Source organism: Protomyctophum bolini (genome assembly GCF_963924005.1).
Source record: "Protomyctophum bolini genome assembly, chromosome: 19".
Classification (NCBI taxonomy): Eukaryota; Metazoa; Chordata; class Actinopteri; order Myctophiformes; family Myctophidae; genus Protomyctophum; species Protomyctophum bolini.
In genome coordinates, this window is record NC_137880.1 from 26,892,920 (window position 1) to 26,915,518 (window position 22,599).

General features: G+C 40.2%; 3 protein-coding genes across 4 annotated transcripts; 2 read left to right on the forward strand and 1 right to left on the reverse strand.

The window, feature by feature from the left end:
- Positions 1 to 39: 39 nt before the first annotated feature.
- aida (axin interactor, dorsalization associated) lies at positions 40 to 6,005 on the reverse strand. The gene is made up of 10 exons (XM_080790239.1): positions 5,778 to 6,005; positions 4,812 to 4,878; positions 4,594 to 4,647; positions 4,366 to 4,420; positions 4,206 to 4,269; positions 3,454 to 3,557; positions 2,514 to 2,636; positions 2,145 to 2,267; positions 1,855 to 1,972; positions 40 to 1,752 (listed from the first exon to the last, which is right to left on the reverse strand). Exons 1-10 carry the CDS (start codon positions 5,882 to 5,884, stop codon positions 1,653 to 1,655), a joined length of 915 nt encoding a protein of 304 aa, XP_080646365.1. The 5' UTR covers positions 5,885 to 6,005; the 3' UTR covers positions 40 to 1,652.
- Positions 6,006 to 6,513: 508 nt separating this feature from the next.
- rnf8 (ring finger protein 8, E3 ubiquitin protein ligase) lies at positions 6,514 to 13,230 on the forward strand. Of its 2 annotated transcripts, none has more exons than XM_080790636.1 (9): positions 6,514 to 7,086; positions 8,069 to 8,197; positions 8,290 to 8,726; positions 8,946 to 9,141; positions 9,679 to 9,741; positions 10,420 to 10,530; positions 10,895 to 10,993; positions 11,426 to 11,630; positions 12,431 to 13,230. In XM_080790636.1, exons 1-9 carry the CDS (start codon positions 6,958 to 6,960, stop codon positions 12,631 to 12,633), a joined length of 1,572 nt encoding a protein of 523 aa, XP_080646762.1. In that variant the 5' UTR covers positions 6,514 to 6,957; the 3' UTR covers positions 12,634 to 13,230. The 2 variants fall into 2 exon arrangements, with proteins under 2 accessions (XP_080646762.1, XP_080646763.1); XM_080790637.1 differs by having other exon boundaries at positions 11,426 to 11,640; positions 12,431 to 12,566.
- Positions 13,231 to 13,590: 360 nt separating this feature from the next.
- drc5 (dynein regulatory complex subunit 5) lies at positions 13,591 to 20,697 on the forward strand. Its single transcript, XM_080790396.1, has 7 exons — positions 13,591 to 13,615; positions 13,659 to 13,687; positions 16,456 to 16,574; positions 16,931 to 17,092; positions 17,185 to 17,753; positions 18,251 to 18,700; positions 19,924 to 20,697. Exons 4-7 carry the CDS (start codon positions 16,951 to 16,953, stop codon positions 20,092 to 20,094), a joined length of 1,332 nt encoding a protein of 443 aa, XP_080646522.1. The 5' UTR covers positions 13,591 to 13,615; positions 13,659 to 13,687; positions 16,456 to 16,574; positions 16,931 to 16,950; the 3' UTR covers positions 20,095 to 20,697.
- The last annotated feature ends 1,902 nt before the right edge of the window (positions 20,698 to 22,599 follow it).

A 22,599-nucleotide genomic window follows, 5' to 3' on the forward strand; every position in this document is an offset into this window, starting at 1 on the left:
ATGAAAGCAGTGTAAATATCTGATACCTGTTATTTTTTTACCTCAATATGACAAATCAAAATGCTGTTCCCATATCCAATGCCCAGTCCATATCCTGCCACACGCAAACATTACATACAGTTATAGCAATCGATTAGTGTTTCTCCAGAATTAATTTACTCTTGGATATCCTAACATTAGAAAAATAAAATATAAAAAAACAAATCAAATATTACAATGCAGAGAAGTTAAGGAAATAAAGAAATCTGCAGGGTATGACAAACATGTTTAAAATGCAACCTCAATTTAAAAAAAGGCCTTATAACAGGATGACATCACATTTCAAAACAAAAGATCACATTTCTCAGAGACATTCATTCCATTAATACACCTCTGGTTGTGTTTGACTGCAAATTCTCAACATGCTATACCACATAACCATTGAGCTGCTGTGAAGATGCTGTTCCAAAATGCCTTATTTTGACAGAAATTAAGTTTGAAATGCCAATTCATGGCAGGAGATAGACATCTCTGTAGCAATCAGGTCATTTTGATTAGTAACCAAATGCTCACACTGCATAATAGAATACAAGTAACTAGAGTGTGCTGACCGCAATGTTGCATACCGTACATGTTAGTACCCACACTTTCATACCAAACTCAATACTGATTAATCATCGTTCCTATCATAAATATCATATATTTGCTGAAACAAACCAATATTAACTACAAACTATTTGAACCTGAATCTTTCATATACCGGTACATGAAAAAGCATGCCCACCCGTATGTAGAAACATTTGATCATGTCAGGGCGCTGAGTGTTGCGGAAAATTGCGGAAAACAGCGGAAATTGGAGCACGAACAGTATGATACCACATACACTTACAAACCCTGTTGCTAAATCCAATGCTGCGACTACAGCACGTCATTGGGTCTCTTGGACCTGAGATTAGATATTGGGTCTAAGAAATGGGGCCTGATGGAGTGAAAACGTATTTATAAATGACTTCCCTTTACTAAGCCTTTAAGGCGGGAACTACTTGGCTGAGCATGCATGCTTTCTCTCAGCCCAACTTTGTATCCCATATGTACATCCACGCCTGGGAGTTAGCTAGTAGAGTAGCCTCGAAAACCCAGATGTTTTTAGTGACTTAACAGCCCCACTCAATCAACTGGGGTTTAAGAGTCAGTTATTCAATGAGTAATGGGTATTTGAACCATTGACCCCAGTTCAAGGTTCTTTGCCAAGTCTTAACGGTAGATTCTATAACCCAGACTCGGCTGAAATTATACACCTGCAGTAACTTAAACACTTTGATCGTTACTTTACGGTAAGGAAGACGAGATCAAGTGGTTTGCTAGTTTAATCATATTTCATGAATACCAATATAAAACTTCATGTAAAAAAAAAAAAAATCAATTTTCTGCAACAGCACCATTATGTTGTACTTCAACAAAATGGCCTACCCAATTGCAAAAGAAATGTGTGTGCCCTGATGATGGGCTAAAATCCTCTTAATTATTGGAAATGGAGACAACTGCCTTGTCTTACTATTGCAAACTGAGTCAAGGTGGAATTCATGACTTTTCTGGATGATAAAGCGGGCAACAGTTACAGCTATTGAAGGATGTGCTTTAATGGCCATGACCTGCTTCATCAATGTGACTCTTTAGCAGTCCTTGTGCAAAGTTTGGTGAAGATGGAGAAAAAGTGGTTTCTTGGTCAACAGCTGCAGTTTCTTCCTCTTGAAGTCTGTGGGCTTCTTGTACCTGGTGTTCAAGAATATAAATTCACAAGGTTTCACGATTGCAATTGCACAACGGAACCCAATGAAATAGTCAAACTGAGATGTATTTTAAAGACTGACTTACAGCTCGATTACAATGGGACCAGGTTTGATCTCATCCAATTCCATGAAGGCAAAACATTTTGTGCTGGTAAACCTCTTCTTGGGTTTGTAGTGCTTGAATTCAAAGAAGATAGCTGCCCCTGGAAGTTGATTTTATTGAATGAATACATTTTTGTACTGCTGAACTTTTAACATTACATTACATTACAGAGTTATAAAAAGTCTCTTGAATTATGTCCTTTGTAATGTTGGCACATACATTTCTCTGGTAAGAGTCTTTGTATAAATATTATGATAAATGTTACAAAGTACCTTTAGGTAGTCTCTCCACATGTCTTTGGATCTCCACATCCATGCTGAAGTGAATGTAGTTGTCTTCCTTTCTGCTGGCCACAGGAGTCTCCTGCACTGGGTTCACATCTACACCATTCAAGTCTGAGGGGACAGATAATGGACAAAAACACTTTATTTAAGAGCAACAACACTGAAACATGTTTTAATTAGTGGAGAGACGATTCTGTCACGATTTAATCCTGTAAGGTAGATTCCAGAGGGAGGGATCTTAACCACTTGAACCCTAGCACCCCACTATTCTGGGGGAACATTCACCAGAAGTACATAACACATTAATTAACCTAACCATTACACACTGTATATGTGCAAAGAGAGTGAAAACAGTACCTTTCACACTAATGGTTATGTAAGGATCGATGCATTGCCCAGCATCCTTCAACCCAATTTTGTCGATCTTTATTGTGAGTAGTCCCATCCCAGGCTCTGAAGGTAGTCGAGGCAACAATGTACCTGTGGAGGACAGATTAAAGATAAAACCCACAAACATCCTTTGTGGCATGACAACCTAATGTGTGCATAGCAGAACACTCTTTAGACATTGTAAATTACAGTTATATGGATTATTGACAAATGCCACTGCCAGACACTTAAAATGTGATATTCGTAACGGCTATAAACATTTATATTTTTTACTGAGCTGGTTATATAATTCTTACCAGAGAATGGTATTTTTTAATTGATACTTTTGTCTGTTCTGCAAGCCAGAGTTCATATTGTATATTTCTATTGTGATTCTGATTCTAAAGGTACAATCAAAACCCAAATCATATCATGCAACGGCAGACTAATGATAGACGTTGCTCAGTGAAAAGCCATACCTTGCAGAGCTGTAAATGAAGCAGGCGAAGGTAAGCGATGAAGCCATGCACGACACCGACAAAGAGAACAAAGGACACAACAATCAAACACAAACAGCCCTCCAAAGAAATGTGGGTTCTCTGTTGGCTCTTTTGAGAACCTGTGAAATTCTGTGATGGTTCTTTGTTTATTATTTATGTTTCTATTATAACAAGAACCACCCCTGAATGGGGAGGTAGGTCATAAGAAAATATCAGATCTACTATTTTCTCTATTTTATAACTATTTTCTCAGGGTTAATAGCACCTCCTGATCAGCTTCTGAGAACCTCATCTGAAACAGAGCTGTATAGCATACGGAAACAAACCCAGAACCTGTGAACTATGTTTCACGGCACGGTTTGCTCAGTTCTTTGTAGTGGAAAAGAGCCATCTGGTGGTCTGTGTTGGGCAGAAATGCAGCGCAGTACCCGGCACTCTGGAGGGGAACGCTTCTGGTGACCCTGCTCCTCCTGTGGCATCCTCCTCCTCTTCTAGCTCAAGGTTCTCCTCCTCCCCTGGAGCAAGGATTTTCCTGACAAAAGGGGATGACAGGCTTTATTCTCATGATGTCACACCTAAACGTGGTAGCTTTGTACTCTTTGACAACAGACAAATAGAAAAAGTGCCCCTCTGGGCACAGGTCTCCACCAGGCCAGGGCAGGTTGCGGCCTCCTGCTGGCGCTATAATAGGCCAATGTGAAAAGAGTGCCATTTGTTCTTACACCATTGATGGCAATTGAATGATTTGAGGCATTTTGTTCCAAAAATGTGAAAGATTTCATGTAGATTGCACGCTGCGTTCATGATTTGAGGATTTTTGTTTCAAAAAATCTTTCCTGCAATCTTTGAAAGCCAATGTTAGCCAATTAGGATGGAATATGAAATATCGGACAGATCTTGAACACATGACTATAGAGTTAGTGTGTAACGATTTGCAGGATTTTTGGACAGAATCTGGAGGAGTAATATAAAAAGAAATGTTTTTCAAAAGTCAGCCTCCTGGTGGCGCTATAGGTTCATCATTGACATCCAGGGAGTGTGTGTGCAAAATTTGGCATGGCCGGGTTAATGGTGCCAGAGATGGAGTGCAAAACATACTCTCTCCCCATACCTTCGGCCTGGTGGAGACAATTATGCAGTCAGCTACAGTATAATGGCAATGGTTTGAGTGGCCCTTTACCTCAATGGCACTGGTTGGACATCAAAAGGAAAGTCTTTGTTGTAGGTCTGTATATTTTGAATAACTATTGGCAAAAGGAGACAACCCTTAGCAAATAAAATGGATGGACATATAAAGCACAATGGTGATGGAGGTATTAACAGCATACTGAGAGTCTTACTGGGTTCCAGTTTCTTCAGGTCTTCTAGCTTGAACTCCCCATTTGACTGTGTGCACTATGAATGAGACAAATTACATAAGATGTTCTTAGCTGCATGTTCAATGTAATCAAAGTCACCAAAACAACAGCTTATGATCTCTATTTTCTCTGTTTACTTTATGCAGATCTAATTTTGACTATACTGCAACCAGCTGGTTGGCTTTAAAGGGAATACTGGGACATACAAACCTGCAAACTTGCACTTCTCATCTCCAAGCATGTTGCAAACTTCCCTAATGTTTTCTAAAAGAGGCAAATAAACCAGTGCTTAGAATATTGATAATGATATCTCTCACTCACACACACACACACACACACACACACACACACACACACACACACACACACACACACACACACACACACACACCTATGTTCTGTTTTTAATAACATATGTCCTAAGGTACCTTTTGATCCTCAGTGAAGTCACATGAGTTTGTTGACTGGACCTCTTTCTGTAGATGTCGTGCTAGTCTAGGTGAAGCAGTGTTAAAGGTAAATGGTTAGAATATACATGCAGGTCTTATTTTTGGAAATCATTGGGAATCTGACGTGGGTGACCATGTTCTTTGGCGCCCCCTCCTGTTCACAGTGAGAAGGCAGTAGGCAGGCACCGGGCTCAAAATACGGCTGGTAGAAATGTAATTTGTCACTTGTGTAATTTACTAGTTGCCAAACTTGCCACTTGATCACTACTTCAACTGCTTGGTTGTGTATGCAGTATTGACATTGTTACTACTTTATCTGACTGCAGTGCAAGTCTGCAAGACATTCTTCAGTCTTCACTAGAGATGTAAACCCCACCCATAACAATGAGAGGGTGTGGCTCGCTAAAGTCGCTATTTCTCCCGGACGCGAGGTTATACCATTACCATTTCTCAAATAATGATAAAATGTGGCCTATTCGTGTACTGCATGACGCCTGGGTCCTGGCGGCACTATAGAGGAAGACTAGACAGACACGTCTTTTCCAGTTCTTGAGCTTAGTACAGTTACCCTGGGTAAACATAGTACCTTTCCTTTCCTAAACAGTCCGTGTTGTCCTGTCCATTAGGAACTCTGTTGGACGTACACGTCTGTGAATGAAGTATTACATGCATACCGTAGTTGGTCCCAACGCTACGGATTGCTATGGACGTGGAGTCGTGGACCAGAGAGCTATATGGGTATCATCCCTGCTGCCACATAAACCATGATGGGTTAGGTTCATATATTTAACTGACTAGAACAAAGCCAACTTGGTGAAAATAATCATGCATTATCTGTGTCCTACTACTGGTCATTTCCAGTATCCATAGATAAACAGAAGCATCGTGCCTTCTATACCAGTTGCAGGGAGTGTTATTATGATACACATGTTGATTGCAACTTACATTTGGTACTCATCTATAGCCTCCACTAACTGTCCCCAGGAGTCAAAGTCAGTGCCTTTTCTAAAACTCGCATGCCATTTCTGGATGGTCTTGTTGACATCGGACATTTTCACAGGGCGGTGACAGCAACAGGCTGCGCTCTCTCTCTCTCTCAGGTAAGCATCGCCGGTGGATCTCTGGTTCTACAGCCGCTGCTGCATCGTCTGTACTCGGGTAGCTGCTGTCTGATAAACCGGTGGATGTGATGTGATGATGTGATCACCCCCCGACCAAGCCTTTTTATTGACGATATGCACACGGCCGCCATCTTTCCATAGACAGCCCATTCGTCCAACTGTTTGCGTGGCCCATGCGTACCACGCAAATTTTGAATTTGCACATAATGCAGGAGGCAGCAGGAGGTTGCTTTACTGATAACGAGTGCTTCCAAACTCTGACACTTGGATCATAATAATCTACAAGGAATTTATTGACAGGAAGTAGTTTATAACATGTCTACGGTGTGTGTTTATGACACAAACACTTTGCAGATAGTAAGACGATAATTCAAGCTTTTTGTACAGCTGCTGCAATGTTGGTGAGTTTGACGTTATTTAATACAATAATGACTTTTCTTTTTGGATGAATGGGCTGTCTATGGGAAGTTAGCACCTTGCTGGCAAGATGGCAGTCGTGTGCATATCGTCAATTTATATTCTGCCTTCGCGCTTGCTCACCCGAGTGTCGCATCATCCGGCTAAATAAAGAAAGTCCCGCCTACCTACGGGTTGCGAACGTTTTCCATCTAGGCGTCGTCCGAATGGACGGGACACGGACATTTCTTTCCCCAAAAAGATAAAAGAAAAAAACAGCTATATCTGCATATATCAATGACAATGTAAAAAATATTGAAATATTATGTTAAGTATGATCAAGTTTCCCGGAATCATTCTCCATTTGTAAAGAACCATACTTTTAGTTTTAGCGCCTCTTCTCCTCAACTCAACCAGAGCAGTCACAGCATTCTCGCGAGAAAAACGGCATAACTAACATGGCCGTCGTTCTACCAAACATAACACAGAGCGGATCATCACAACTTTAGCTGACCGTGGAACTGTTAGCGCTAGCAGTAATTAATTAGCTGAACATACTTTTCAACGACAAATCACCTCTATTATAGTTAGTAATAGAATGAGGTAAAATGGACGTTGTGGAACTTGTGGCGTCTAATTCTTCAGCGGGAGAAGACGATGAGAACTGTGAACGTGAAGTGTGTCTGAAACGAGTCGGAAGAAATTCAGAGTGGATTTTCTTGGTCGACAGCACAGAGGTATACAGCTTGCTTTCGTTAAACTAAACGTTTATATTACTATAGTAAAAAGTTATTGTTTAGAGTTTACTTGTTATTCTAGTTTACCCATATTGATTGAATCCCTGGTGGCTTGTTTCCATTGTGTGTATTCAATTCATCAAGTATTTACAGGGGTGCATCCATGCTATGTTTTTTAGTTATAACTTTATCCTATCCAGCCACATAATTTCTTTACCTCAGCTCTGAGTCTGTAGTAGAGGGCAACTGACTCTTTCAACTTGGTTTAGCAATCTATCCATAACTAACAAGGAGAGGAAATTCCCTCCCTTCTGTAGGCCTACTAATATATCTGGATTCTATGATAAATTACGTAATAAGTCAAACTAAGAAGTTTACAACGTGAACCCTAGCAATAGCATGTCATAATAGGTTAAGAATACAATTCCAATTTTCAGTGTAATTAAAAAATTATGATATGATATATTTGTCCTCTGTCCCGGTTATCTAGGCTTAACATTCTGCAAAAAATAGCAGATCTACAAGCTGGCCACACCATTAGCCCCTTTCGGAACCCTCGGTTACCTTTTCTGAATTTTGGACGGCGGTAGCCTAGGGTCCCTCGTAGCTTATTCCACTCTCCATACGATGCAGATACCACTCTCTGTTCACGGAGATCTGCGCTGTCGCTTGAGTGTTGGTGAGATGTTTCAAAGATTCATACCATTTACAATTTAGGCATTTAGCAGACGCTCCGTTGTCTCCTATAGCTGTGTTATGCATCTTTGAAACATCTCACCAACACTCAAGCAACGGCGCAGGTCTCCGTGAACAGAGAGTGCGTCCTATGGAGAGTGGAATAAGCTACGAGGGACCCTAGGCTACCTCCGTCCAAAATTCAGAAAAGGTAACCGAGGGTCCCAAATGGGGCTAGCCACAGCATTTGAGGTACAGTGGTTATGTGTCACCATTTTTATTAATTTGTTTTTTTATTATGGGACAGATAACTGTTGGACGTGGTCTGAATGTCACCTACCAACTTTTATCTCCAATCAACCCCCTGATGATCTCCAGACTACACTGCACTTTCAAACAGAGGGAAAATGGGCAATGGACAGTGACTGACCAGAAGGTATCTGTATCTCATTCTCATTTAGTGTTTGCTTACCTTAATATCAGACCCTATCAAGTGAATGTAATCTAAATGTTGCTTACTTTCCCCAGAGTCTCAACGGTGTTTGGGTGAATGGAAAGCGCGTACCTGCTGAGAAACCACATCGCCTACAGATTGGGGACTCACTTCAACTTGGTGTTCCGATAAATGGCACCATTGACTATGAGTACATTCTTAGTTGTCTCCCAAAGAAAGACATTACGCCATACCTTGCAAAGGTATCTGGTGAGAATGCACCCTCCATACTCAAGAAGACTAAGAGAAAATCCAATAACATTCTTGAAGAAACTGAGCCTTCCACCTCATCTAAGCCCAAGCGTTATAGACGCTCTATAGCAGACAATACACCTGACCAGTCTTGCCCAGTAGTAGAAGACCAAGCGAGGGCCAGAACAAAACAATCGGAGGTCTCTTCCTCAAGCAAACATGTCCACGGAATAGATGTACGCTCAGAAGGCACCAGCAATGATTTGGACAGTTTACAGAGGTATATAATTCATTCTAACTGCTGAAAGGCGGTGCCAAGCTTGCAAAATATCTCACAAATACATTTTGTTTACCCTTTTTATTCATTTCTTCATATGTTGTGCCAATTGACATCCATCACACACCTTAATATTATGTATAGTAGGCGTGTTAGTGGAACTCCTACTGTGATCATTAGACTGTTTCTCGACCTTTGGATCTCCATAATGTCTGACTGTAGGTTCAGCCAGAACATCCTGATGCTGCGGGAGCAGGTCGATGACACCCAGAAGCAGGTAGCATCACTGAAGGGCGAGCCACAGCAAGCTGACCCAGTCAGAGGGGAGCAGTTCACTGTGCTGCAGAAACATCTACAGACGCTCACGACCAAGATGCGCAGGATGGAGAAGTTGGAGAAGTCCTTCAGTGAGACTACAGTGAGACATTTTTTACACATTACGTTTTGACCCAGTAGTACTGTCCTTTCTTTTGTGGTGTTTAGTGGTAATTTATTTAGGTATTTTTTATTAAGGGAATTTAATCTGTAATTATGTGGACAATTTGCCTTTTGATCCATCATCATCCAAAAGGGATTTTGAATTTAAATTATCCTAAACATGTCAAACAATACATGCCGGTTTGTGATCAATTTCATATTCTGCGTACATGCTTTGCCCTCTTATAGTCTGTGAGCCTGATTTGAATCGGAACAATTTTGACAACTTTGAGAACTGTCATCCACATGTAATGGGGGAACAGTCAAGTTATTAGTCTGGATGTCTTAATGGTTGTTATTTATTCATATGGATCCTTGTGGATTTCAGTTTTTCCTCAAACATAAGAAAACAATGCATACATAGTATTTCATTTTACAAATGAAACAATTTGAACCCGTATTAGTGTGGCATGGCATCATGTTTTATATCCACCAGTAGTAGACATTACATTTACTTAAGCTGTGTTTTTGTTCAAAGGCAGAGAAATCACAACAGGAAGAGGATGTTTTGAAAAAACAGCTAGAAGATGCCTTGCAGGAGGTAAACAGAAAATTGCATACATGTTGTGCTGTAGTGATTTTCATCTTATTTTATTTTTTATTTTTTATTTTTGTGGCTTTCGCCTTATTTTAATTTTTTTATGGAGGGACAGACAGTAGGCTGACAGGACATGGGGAGAGAGATGGGGGGGTATGACATGCAGTAAAGGCCATCGGGAGTCAAATGACCTTGTCCTCAGTGTCCTTGAGACAAGATTTCAAATGTATTGGTCTCGTATTGATACAGTAATTATTGAACAAGTTATTTTTTGGCTAATCAATAATTCACATTGTTTTCTGTGACAATTGCAATGTTTTCAGATATTGAGTTAGTGATCTAATATATGATATTTCCGGTGGTGGTGGTGTTATTGAGGACAGAGTGACATACATACAGTTCACGCATGCATACATAAAAGTGACGTCACTGCAGACTATTTGGTGAAATATTAATTGATTAATGGTCATGGAATTGGATTTGTACAGCTAAAATAAAATATTGCTTTGGATGGTTTACAAAAAAATGTTTTATTGTAAATGCAATCTTCACCCAATAGTTTGTAATGTACCAAATGTTGTATAGATGTGCCCTTTATGTAGAATCTATGTACTGTACATAATGTGTGTAATTCCATAGATCGTATTTGAAATCTTTTCTATCCTTTTTCAATGCCGATAGCAAAAGAAAGTGATGGAGGAGTTGACCTTCTCTCGACAAGACTTTCAGAAGATTCTGCTGGCCAAAGACAATGACCTTCTGGCCAAAGACAAAGAGCTACAAATGACAAAGGTATGCTTCTGTAGTCTATATATATTTTGTTTTTGTTCTGCCAATTTTGTAGTTTAACCTCAGCGGCCTATATTATCTTTTTAAAATATTATAGAAGTGAAGTGCCAAGCTAAGCGTTCTGATTGAGGGCTTATGGTAGGGGAAATGGCCAATAATGAGTTTTTGCACAAAATAACACCTGGACCTTTGGTGGGGACGTAACAACTACAAATAAAGGTAAGAAAGCCTTCTAGTCTGAAAGTTCTTCTTTAAGAAACCGACCACACCCGCAGAATAAATATTTGCCGCTGCAGCAGCAGTCTGACAAACCACGTTTTGACTCCTCAGACCTTTAATGAACATTAAATTGTATCCTTTCCCACAGGAGAGAGCACAAGCTCAGAAAGACGAAGTAGTTACCCAAGTGACGGAAGTCCTGGAGAATGAACTTCAATGTATCATTTGCTCAGAGCTCTTCATAGAGGTAAAACAGTCTTTTGTTTTTGTTTCTTTACTTTTTGCAGTTTCACACAGATTGTTCCATCACAGCATATTCACACATTGTAGCACATTCCCATAAAGATTACACAGTGATCTAATGTTCTATGTTATACGATTTATAAAAACAAAAATAAATCTCTGGATTGTTCCCAGACAGTTTTTGGTGAAATGATATTTGTTGTTTACATCGTTATAGAACAACATATTCTGTGGGTCTTGAAAGATTAGTAAAAAACGCTCAAAATGCTCAAGAGCTTAATTATGAATTAATTATGCTCCTACAGAATCTGTCTTTTCCTTCTAAATTTACAGAATCTGTCTTTTCCTTTTAAATTTACTCAGAAGAGTGAAGACTGTTAACACAAACACCTCCTTTGTACTGACAATGCTGTGTTTGGACTTCCCTATCTTATAGGCTGTCAATCTGAACTGCGCTCATAGCTTCTGCATGCGCTGCATTGGGGAGTGGCGTAAGAAGAAAAATGAGTGCCCCATCTGCCGACGAGAAATCCAGTCTCAGACCCGCTGCCTGGCGCTGGACAACTGCATCGAACGCATGGTGGAAAACCTCAGCCCTGAAATGAAAGAGAGGCGTCATGCCTTGGTCGCAGAGAGGAAAGGTAAGAGGAGGTGCGTCAAACTTTAGATTCATTTGTATTCTACTGTCAACGTGGTTGGAGTAAAAGGCTTTTTGATTTGAGGCCTATGTGTGTGGATAAAGTAAAATGTGTGTTTTATTGTCACTGTCATACACTATATCATTGTCATACAATACAGCAGGTCGCAGCCATGCAGGAAGTGAAATTCTTGTTGTCTCGCCAGGCCAAAATCGTGGCCGAGACTCTCCTTCGTCTGTCCATATCTGTTCTATCGGTCTGTGGACAGCTGATCTCCTGGCCCGATCGACATAAAACTGCACCGATTGTAAACGGATTTGTAACGTGTCAACGTAATTTCCTTGAGTGTTACTTCTGCCAATATACCTGCTACTTCCGCAAAATTCCAGCAATGCACTCTACAGCGTAGGTCTTGCCCAGCGTGCCTTGGCAAGACCTAAGATCCACATGAAGCCATGCTGTTATTAGACCCCAATTGTTATAACTTTTTTATTCATGTGAGGGACTTTTCACTTCATACCTGAGAGGAAATGATGGTGACTTGGGCCACAGGATGTTATATTTATCCCATTTTGGGCGGGAACCCCTTTTGGTGTTGTCATCATGTTATGCTTTAGCTATGAAAAAATAGCAGATCTACAAGCTTGTAGGCCTGCTATTTTTTTTAAATCGAAGAACGACTGACATAGAAACATAGCTTTTTCAGAAAACTGTCAGGACGTAGAAGACATTTTTTGAATCTGATCTCACGTTAAAATGGGTTATGTAATACAATAAACTTTCTTCTTTTGTGTGTTTGCCAGCCGCTGAACCGTTGGTGATCCCTGATGAGGACAGTACCCACAGCATCAGCAGTCTGAACGACAGTGATGACGATAGTGTCTTGTCTTTGGACAGTAGCAGCAACTCTGTCATCTCTGTGAACTCTGAAAGCCGAAGATTCCATCCAGACCTGTTCAGTAGTAGTAGTAGTTATACTGACGAAGATGATGTCATTGAAGATTAGCCCCCTTTTGTCACCCTTGTGATGGCTCTCAATGACTGGACTGTCTGGAAGTCTCTTTGTAGAGGTTCAATGGCCAAATTATTGTGTCCATTATTGAAAGTATTTGGTTTTCTTTATTTTTATTTTTGTAACAGTCATTTGCCTGTCTTGTTCAAGTTTAGTCTCGCGAGCCAGACTGTTGCCTCCCACAATTTTCAAATGCAAATGCAGCACAAACATCAGAGCCCTCGTTTGTCCTAATATAAATCTAATCAAAGCATATGTCGTAAGTTGCTGCTTAGCTGAAAAAGAAATAAAGTAACGAAAATGACGAGCAGATGACTGCTTACTTTCTCTGTGTTTGTGGTGTGTAATAGAGGGTATGCGCGTGACATCATCATATCCGCTACTTTCTGGCCTTGACAACCCATACATCCAAACAGACATTTGATTGCATTAAATTACTTTAAAAGACATTAAATTGACTTTGCCACTCGTGCCATTTACTTTATGCATGCTTGTACCCTCTATTTAAGACTATACAGTATAGCATTTGGAGATTGTGGGTTTTCTGGCTACACGAGACTAGTTCACATTCAACTAAGTAAAAACAATAAAGTCTAGTCTGTCAATTTCTGAGGTCAGTCCTTTCCATTGCATGTACGTTTTTGTTCCGAGTCTGGATTGATGAGTCATAGTAAGCAATAGTTTGTCATGCATCAGAGAATTGGTAACATTTTAAAGTTGATCACCTATACACATTTACCTAACCCAAATCATAACTATAATTTGTAACAAACAAATTGCCTATTTCTTTTTATGTGGAAAAAAAGACTAGAATCATGTTGAAACATGAAATATATGATGCTTTTATTTTTTTTAAAGTGAAACCATAAACTAGAAAAATGTGCTCCTCAGAGCACAGGTTTCCACCAGGTGTTCATGATTTGAGCCTCTGTGACTGGAAATTAACCACAATGTCTTTACAGGAATGTACCATAATGTTTCTGGATTTCAAGATTGTACTATAATAATCCAAACACAAGATGGCGCCAATCAAACAAAAGGACATGAGGTAATTGCTCCTTTTTTCATGGGTGTTATTTTTGTTGGGTTTTGATTTTAATATGGTAAACATTTGAGAATTGTGTGGGTATACTGTAGGTAGTACTTGTTCTGTTTAGCCACATCGTGCTCGACTTGTCCAAGGCTTTTATGGTCAGTTGTCCGAAAACCAAGCTCACAATCGCAACATTTAGCTGTTTTGTGGGTAAAAGTCACAAGTGTCAACAGCTACACTCAATGCAAGCAATCTCTTTACTGGAGTAGGTGTCGTGTCACTTGTCTCTCACAGTTGACATCTTAGAATGGAACTCATCAGTTACTATCCGTCTATCCTTTGGTAATTTCATATGGTCAGTGACGTTGCCTAGCAACTAATGCAACAGTGATAGCACCTTTCCAAACCATGAGGCAAAAGGTAATGCAGGCATTCATAACAGACAGATGGTTGCTCTCCGTTGGCACTTGATCTCCCTGTACATTGTTCTGCATGGCCTCTTTCCAAGCTTCTGAGGATATTAACTCTTGTCATAAATCAGTGTGGCATGTATTCAATTTCCCAATACCAAATCTCTTATCGGTATGAAACAGCCGAGCGCTTTGTGAGATATATGAGCCAATATCCCGCTGTGCTGTATGGCATAAATGGAGAGAGACGTTTGCAGTCGGAATGAACTGCAATCAGCAGTTCTGGTAATTTGGTGTCATTGCATTTTTGCAGCTCTGAATTATCTGTCACGTGCCTTCTGGTTATTTATTTTTATTTTTACAGTTTTTTATGTAAATGAAGCATTGTATTGGTTCTAGATTTTGCAGTGGTATTCAAACCCAATTATCTTCAGAGTAATGGCTATTATTCAACTGCGGCTATAAAGAGCTGTTTGTCGTTCAGCAAATGAACAGACAGGATCTATCAGGCTACATTACATCCCCAAGATGTAGGCTCGAGTATAGAGCAGAATGCAAGGCACAGTGCAGGGAGGCAGAGTGAGCTTGATGCCTGTGCTCTGGGTGGCTGATGTTATCAGTCCTTAAAAGTTGGAGTGCAAATGATGCGTTTGTCTCTTGTCTGTCACAGTGGTTCTCAAAGTGGGGTCCGGGGACCCCCAGAAGTCCTTGAGGGGGTTCCGGCTTGTCCCCAGCAAAACTAGTTAACATGGCATCAAAATCCTATTTTATTCTTAAGCTGTTCAAAAATAGCTGATCTACAAGCTCACAACATGTCGCTCTGCGATGCGTTCTGAGCTTGCATATCGTCTATTTTTGAAAACTTGGAAATCTTTAACAACACATTTTTTGGAGGCCCCTGGCACAACATGTATTAAGATGGGCATTCACGACCATATACATATCAATGAGGGGTCCTTGACCTTTACATTAAATTGTTTGAAACTGCTGGTCTATCAGGCTGGGTTACATGAGTATGATGATGATGGACTGTATCCGGCCTACAGACAGAGCCTCCTATTTTCAAATAGCCAAGGTATACAGTTCTTAAATGATTAATGGTTGGTTTTGGTTAGGGTTGGTGGTATGTTATGTAAAAATCGAATTATAAAGAAACAAGTAACTAAAGCTGTCAATTGTAGTGGAGTAGTACAAATGCTCCTGAGATGTAGTTGGATTCGAAGTTTAAAGTATTGAAAAATGGAAATACTCAAGTAAAAGTACCTCAAAAGTACAGCTCTTGAGTATAATGTACTACTTAGTTACAACTTACTTTCCACCGTTTCTTGTTCTTATAATACATACACTATCATGCGACTAGACATGTCCAGCTGAGTTCATTTGAAGTGCTGCACGGTTTGTTACATAATTAATTAACGATCCAGTACAAACCCAAACGTATTACTGCCTTGCGTCACCACTTCAGAGCCAGAACAGAAGAACTGGTAATTCCTATCTTTTCAGATTAACGCATTATCCTTCCAAGTGAGAGATGCAACTCTTTTCAAATGCTCCTGTTAAGGGTCAGTGTAGCGTGACTGGCCAAGCTGACAGGTCACCTACTCAACTGTATGCATGAACTATAGTGTTGGCGGAAACAAGCAGTGACGCATAGATAGAGTACCTGCAATACCAACTGCAGGATCACATTGATCAGGGTTGCCAAAAATATCACCCACCCAAACACCGGCCTATAACACACACAACACATCCATATAAAACAATAGTTGTCGTGCTGTAGCTTCCTTTCTTGACTAGAGTAGAAACTAAGGTGTGTAATAAAGCAATTGATAGGCTATGATTCTTTATTGATATTTGCTATTTTGAATGTCAACTTATTTCATTTGCAGATTCTATGTTTGCATATTCTTGCAATGAATAGGCCTATACAACCTTGGCTGTAGCCTTGCATGGAGTGATTTCTTATTCTTTCAGATGGACGGTTTCCAAGAAAATGTTAACCAGTGGGCCTGGGCCCATCTGTCAGCTTTTTGACTGCAAATGTTCTTCACAGCATGATCAAGCATGACCACACTGCACCATACCCAACTCACAATAAATGTAATGGCATGAAATAGTGGTTGTCAGTTGAGGACACAGCCACGGTCAAGTGTCATGCCTTAATATATAGTCTCAAATTATATTCAACACAACAATTGCAAATAATTATCAGACATATGAAAACATCTCAGTGTGAAATAGATGAATATGCTCACCAATTGATATTTTAGGCAGAAATATACTCTGGGTACAGCATTGCTTACCTCGACAAATATAAAAATGTTGGCTGCAAGTGCAAATGTACAGTACTTTAATGTAATCATGTTCTGCTAGGTGTTGAGGGGGTTGGACTACATGCATGACTGCCTGCCACTGAAACGTTGTGGTCTGTCTGTTGCCAAGGAGATGGACTCGTAGGCCTACAGTTACGAGCACAAAGCAGATCCCTGAAGGTAAAGCACGGCACTCTTCGACAGTTTACAATGACATTGCTTTCGTGTAAAAGGACTAGAGATGATAGTTCACTTCATGTAAATTGTTGCATTTGTTTTTTTGTTTGTTTATTATGTAGGGATGCATTGAACATTTTGGCTAAGCACGTTAACGTGGGTGTCTGTCTGTAACACCCAGGGCTGTTGCATGCCCTAAATGTTGAATGTTAAATGTATTTTACTCGTACTGTAAGTTTTCAGAAGGCAAACACACATAGCACCAGAAGAAAGCATGTAAATGTTATATTAAAACATACTCAAGTTAATTTAATATGCCATTCAAAAATGTATTTCATGACGGGAAATTAAGTCCTCAGAAGAATCCATGAACTGAACAATGTCGAAGTCTCCTTCTCTGGCAGACCTCAATCTCCACAGGAGGATGAGGAGGATCATTGCTGAAGATCCACAGTGGTCCCTCGTTGTAGTGCCTCTTTTATCAAATCTCTGCCTGCAACAAATTGTGAGAAATTTTGAAGGTATGCTTTTAATTTCATTAGCATCATTACACACCCACCAATTATGTTACAATATACGATGTAATTGGCTTTCATGCATACTGTTATTACAGAAAAGCCCATAGTTGAAGAACTTCTGCCTGGCCATAAAGACTATGTGCTGGAGAAATTGTCTCCTGTTCTGCCCCTGAATGTGACAGCCAACCTCATAAGTGATGAAGGCTATTGGCAGCGATGCTGCAAGGAGCGCTGGGATGTGTGCGATATCTCTCGATATGGCCACAGCTGGAAACAAATGTTCTTTGAGAGGCACCTAGAGAAGATTGTTGAGCTCTTTATCCCAGGCGTGACAGACCCAAAGACGGTTCTGGACATGGTCCCGCTTTGTATGAACTATGTAAAGAGGCTGGACATTTCGCAGCTGCTTCCACCTATTAAAGAGCCCCAGAAGACAGAAGAAGAGGAGGTCTCAGACTCTGCAAGTGACGGTGGCTCAGATGGGCCATCTGTCGACCACTTTGACTTTGGCATCTTGCTGGACAAGCTGACCAACCTGGAGGAACTGCATTTGGTGTACAAGGTCAAAAACTGCGGCATGAACTTTGAGTGGAATATGTTTGAGATCACCATGCAAGATTGCGAGTCTCTGGCCAAGGCCCTGAAGTCCTGTAAGACTTTGAAGGTGTGTGTGTGTGTGTGTGTGTGTGTGTGTGTGTGTGTGTGTGTGTGTGTGTGTGTGTGTGTGTGTGTGTGTGTGTGTGTGTGTGTGTGTGTGTGTGTGTGTGTGTGTGTGTGTGTGTGTGTGTGTGTGTGTGTGTGTGTGTGTGTGTGTGTGTGTGTGTGTGTGTGTGTGTGTGTGTGTGTGTGTGTTTTATAAACAGTAGTTTTATAAATGTATGTATTAATGTAGGCACAATTTACAATTATCATGGAATTATATTGTGGCACCAGAAGCACTACCACCTTGTATAGACAAACTGCCTCCTTCAAAAGATTTCTTTGCATATAGTGCAGTCTTTGTTAGTGGTCATATTTAAATATATACTGTATATACATACCGGTATGTGTTAAACCCAAAGAGATAAACTTTGCATTTAATTCAAATAGATGCTTTGTACTGTACGATATTTAGCTAATCGCTATCTGGTACAAAGCATAAATATGATACTATTCCCATAGGTTCTGAGACTCCACCAAAGCAAGGTGGGGGATAAACAATGCAGACTGCTGGTGAACTACCTCCTGGATCACCCCTCCCTGATTGAGCTCGACTTCTCCCACAACCTGATAGGGGACAAGGGAGCCAGAGCCATCGGAAAGCTACTAAACAGAAGTCAACTGGAGACGCTGAATATGTGTAACAACAACATCGGGAGCCCTGGAGCCCAAGCTATCAGCTACACCCTGTCCAAGAACTGTACCCTGCACTCCCTCAACCTGTGCCTGAATCGTTTGGGAGATGAGGGGGGCCAGGCTATCGGCCAGGCCCTACTGAAGAACAGCACTCTGCTCCACTTGCATCTGAGAGGCAACGAGATGACGGAGGCCACCGCCTCTGTCTTCTCCCAAGTCCTGTTTCAGAACAACAGTCTCAAGAGTATAGACCTCTCCTGCAACAGACTGGGCATTGTAAGTTCACGCAATTTCTGGTCTCCAAACTGTGGAAAGGGAAATATGGCTATTCTTGGTTATTCTTCAGAATTATCGTGTACAGTAACTATAATAATAACATGAACACGAAACATGAAAAGCAGCTTAATGTGAAATGTTGCTGAATTTGCCCATACATGTTCCACTACAATATCATTCAAATCTCAGCTTCAACTCCCTCTCCCACTAAGTGTAACTTCTTCCCAGTTTATCATTATGTTTAGAGGTTCCATTGCAACTAGATTTGAAACACAGCACCATGGGTCTCGATTAATCTCTCTCAAATTACTATTAAAAAACACATTTCAGGATATTTTGTTACACTAATGATGATACTAGACTAGAGCTACCCCTATACGCTTACTATTGTACAGATACAGATAGTGGTGGCTGATTTAAGCAGTATCACCTGGCCTGAGTTAAACTAAGACTGTGCAGGGTGTGACTGTCTATCGATCTGCACACAGGATAAATTCAGCCACCACTACACACACTCAGGAGAGAGCCTCTGTCATGACATTTCCAGCTTTTCCTCGCTTGCGTGTGTGCGTTCGTGTGTGTGTGTGTGTGTGTGTGTGTGCTCGCTTATCACTGCGGCGTGATGTAATGTTGTAGTTTTTGGTGGTCATCTTATCACCTGAAACTAGTAGTATTAAGGCCTTAACACACCTAGTGCAGCCCATAAAAAGAGAGCATGTATAGTACAGCGAAGTGAGCAAAGATGCTCAGAAGCACAAGGATTTCTCAATTATTCATTCATAGAAAACATGCAGTAATGGAAATTTGAGTAGGTGTTTTGTTTTCCCACGGGAGACAAATATGTATGTCCCCCCCCCATCTCACGATCACTGCTCATCAAGATTGTACAAGTTGTACACAGGGACTGTGAGTGAGTAGATGGTCACTGCAGAGGATCGGAAATCACCCACGTTGCAGAAACGCCACATGCAGTGGCATCAATATCCTCGACCTTGGTGTACTCTTCACTGCAATAGAAATGTGTGTCTCACTTCAGTAAAACACTGTCCACAGACGGGAAAGTGGACGGTACATAGGTTATAGTAGTAGTACATTGTTGTGGATGGTTGGGTATCAAGACCCCGAAACACCTTTGGCACCGTCTTTCACGCATCAAATGTGAACATGAGTCATCTCCAAAAAACTCAGTCTCTCTCTCTCTCTCTCTCTCTCTCTCTGTGTAGGATGGAGGTAAAGCTCTTGAAGAAGGCATATCTCACAACACCAGCATCATAGAATGTGACATCCGTCTCACAGAGGTATGTCAGGAAAGTGAACACAGCATCCGCCAGGTGGTTCGTAACAACCAGGATAGAGTGCGCATGAGACGAGTACAGGCTGGCCACACCAAGTAGATAGACTAATCAAACTAATGAACATCGTATGCAATACAAGACCCGTCTTTGCACCTATATTATTCGTCACTGTTCTCTGTCGATTTGCTGTATAAAAAACATATGAACTCTAAAACTATAATAATAATGAACCCAATTTGTTATAATAAATTCATAAGTTCATGGTGCTATTACAATAAAAGCATATGAAGGAAAGTGAGTTTAGCACTAAAATGTGCAGTGAAACCATACATTGGCCTGAACATGGATGGATATGAACTTACCCAAATCACTAAGAACATGGATGGATAATTTGGAAATGTAAACCCAAATCACAAACAAGCCCCGGGCCATTGGTATTACACCAGAGCCTTCTATCAAAGAGTTGCGTCACCTCCGTTCTCTTCATCGGGCGAGTCTTCTACATAGACTTCAAAGCTTTATGGAATGTTTACGGAATGCACTGGAGTCTATGAGCGTTTGTCACTCATTGATGCAACTCTCTAGTCTAATAGAAGGCTTTGTTATAGGCCTACACTATGAAAATAGAGAACACATTAATTATATTTTATCACAGTGGTTCTCAAAGTGGGGTCTGGGGACCCCCAGGGGTCCTTGAGGAGGTTCCAGAGGGAAATTGGTTTAGCATCAGTTAATCAGTTTAACCGAAGGAAAAAAATATATATTTTCGAAATATTTTTAACACAATTTTTGTATGGGGGTCCCTGGCACAAAATCTTTTCAGATGGGGGTCCGTGGCCAAATATATATTAATGTGTGGGTGTTTGACATGAAAGAGATCTATCAAACTAAATATTATGTACATTCCAACATGTTTTAATTATGTATGTATATAGATGCAATTAATTGCATCTGGTAGCAATTGTCATGACAGTTTATGACTGATTTCACAGTTTGAGTTTATTGAACCTTTTTTCAACTTACAATACACAAATCAAGGCAACATTGTGGTAGTGTCGGTATAAATAAGAAATATTACTTAATATCTATTAATAGTTTCAAACGGTTCCTAGTCAGCAAGAATTTTTTTTTGTTTATTTACATGTATTTCCTGACTGTAGATATTGTTTTGCAAGAATAGCAATAACAATAGTTGTTTTTTTGTCTGTATAATTACAGAAATGTTCTATAGCCTAGTTTTATGGACTGATTTAGTTTGAAGCACATAGAGCAGTGGCTCCCAAAGTGGAGTACCAGGGGTCCTTGAGGGAGTTCCAGGGGGTCCCCAACTAAATTATAGCTTGGAACAAAGTGGACCCTTATAGGTCTGTAACTCTGAGAGTGATACAAATGGAACCAAATGTACACTCTCAGAGTTAAATTAACATAGACTTTACAATATAAATTAGGGTCTCAGAGATGAAAAAAAGAATGCCATTAAATAGGGGTCCGTAGACTAATGCATGTCAAACTGGGGGTCCTTGAAATTTAAATGTTTGAGAATCACTGCTAGAGCCATACAATTATTTTCTAATGGGTGGCCCCTGTCATATATTTTTCAAATGGGTGTCTAATAAATGTCAATTTGGGGGTCATTGGCATGAAAAAGTTTGGGAACCACTGACAGAGTATTGTGACAGAATATTGATTACCAGCTGTGCCTCACAGAAATATGCTGCATGACTTTCTGTATGTGATTATATTAGAGTTACATAGTTATTGCAAATAAAACCTTTTATAATTAAATTGCAGCGCTGACGGCTGAATTGACCAAATCCCAAGAGGCTATAATTACTTTGCGATCAGAGGGAAAGGCTTCTTGTATATATACTCTGCTGTACTTCAAGTTGCATGTCATAAAAAATATCTTTCACTCTATCCAAAATTGAGCAAATCCTACGCGATGTTATGGTGACAAATTCTGTAGAAAAAGGTGTTTGTAGGTACTGAAATTCACAGGATACAAAAAAAGTTTACAAAAAAAGGGGAATGAAAAAGCCACTATAGTGGCTACACAACCCAAAAAATGTTCAACACGGTAAATGTAAAGCAGTGCACAGCACAAAGATGCTATTGGCTGTAATGAAATTTACTTTTCTTGCAAGGTACAGTATTGTTCTTACCATTACACCATTAGCTACATAACAAATCAACCATTTCAGATATTGAAATCCAAAGAGTTAGTGTCGGCACATTTTATATTCATTGATGAACTAAGCACACATTTACAGTAATTGTAACCTCACACCTCATCTTCTAATTTCATAAAATAATTTTATACAATATAAATTAGCCTCAAAGCATTCTGGAGTGAAAGTACTGTATGTTACAACCTAGTCTACTTTGTACATACGAAGGATTTGATGATCTCTGCATGACAAACTTGATGTGGGGGCTGCCCATTGGTCCGGCGGCCCATTATTCTGAAGTCCCAATTTTCTGATTTTTTTTTAGGTTAGTCTAAGGTTTGGGATACGAATAGAGTTAGGCATAATTATAATGTGCCAATATATGGACCAATGATACTTAATGGGCCATTGGACTAATGGCATGGCACCTTAACAG

Excerpts from the sequence above, each read along its gene's own strand:
- drc5 (XM_080790396.1), top strand. The coding sequence starts at position 16,951 with ATGTCGAAGTCTCCTTCTCTGGCAGACCTCAATCTCCACAGGAGGATG. Across the intron at positions 17,093-17,184 it reads AATTGTGAGAAATTTTGAAG|AAAAGCCCATAGTTGAAGAA; the intron begins GTATGCTTTTAA and ends CTGTTATTACAG. Across the intron at positions 18,701-19,923 it reads CCTGCAACAGACTGGGCATT|GATGGAGGTAAAGCTCTTGA; the intron begins GTAAGTTCACGC and ends CTCTCTGTGTAG.
- aida (XM_080790239.1), bottom strand. The coding sequence starts at position 5,884 with ATGTCCGATGTCAACAAGACCATCCAGAAATGGCATGCGAGTTTTAGA. Across the intron at positions 4,879-5,777 it reads GCTATAGATGAGTACCAAAT|ACTAGCACGACATCTACAGA; the intron begins GTAAGTTGCAAT and ends TGCTTCACCTAG. Across the intron at positions 2,268-2,513 it reads CATAACCATTAGTGTGAAAG|ACTTGAATGGTGTAGATGTG; the intron begins GTACTGTTTTCA and ends CTGTCCCCTCAG.
- rnf8 (XM_080790636.1), top strand. The coding sequence starts at position 6,958 with ATGGACGTTGTGGAACTTGTGGCGTCTAATTCTTCAGCGGGAGAAGAC. Across the intron at positions 10,531-10,894 it reads AAGAGCTACAAATGACAAAG|GAGAGAGCACAAGCTCAGAA; the intron begins GTATGCTTCTGT and ends CCTTTCCCACAG. Across the intron at positions 11,631-12,430 it reads CTTGGTCGCAGAGAGGAAAG|CCGCTGAACCGTTGGTGATC; the intron begins GTAAGAGGAGGT and ends TGTGTTTGCCAG.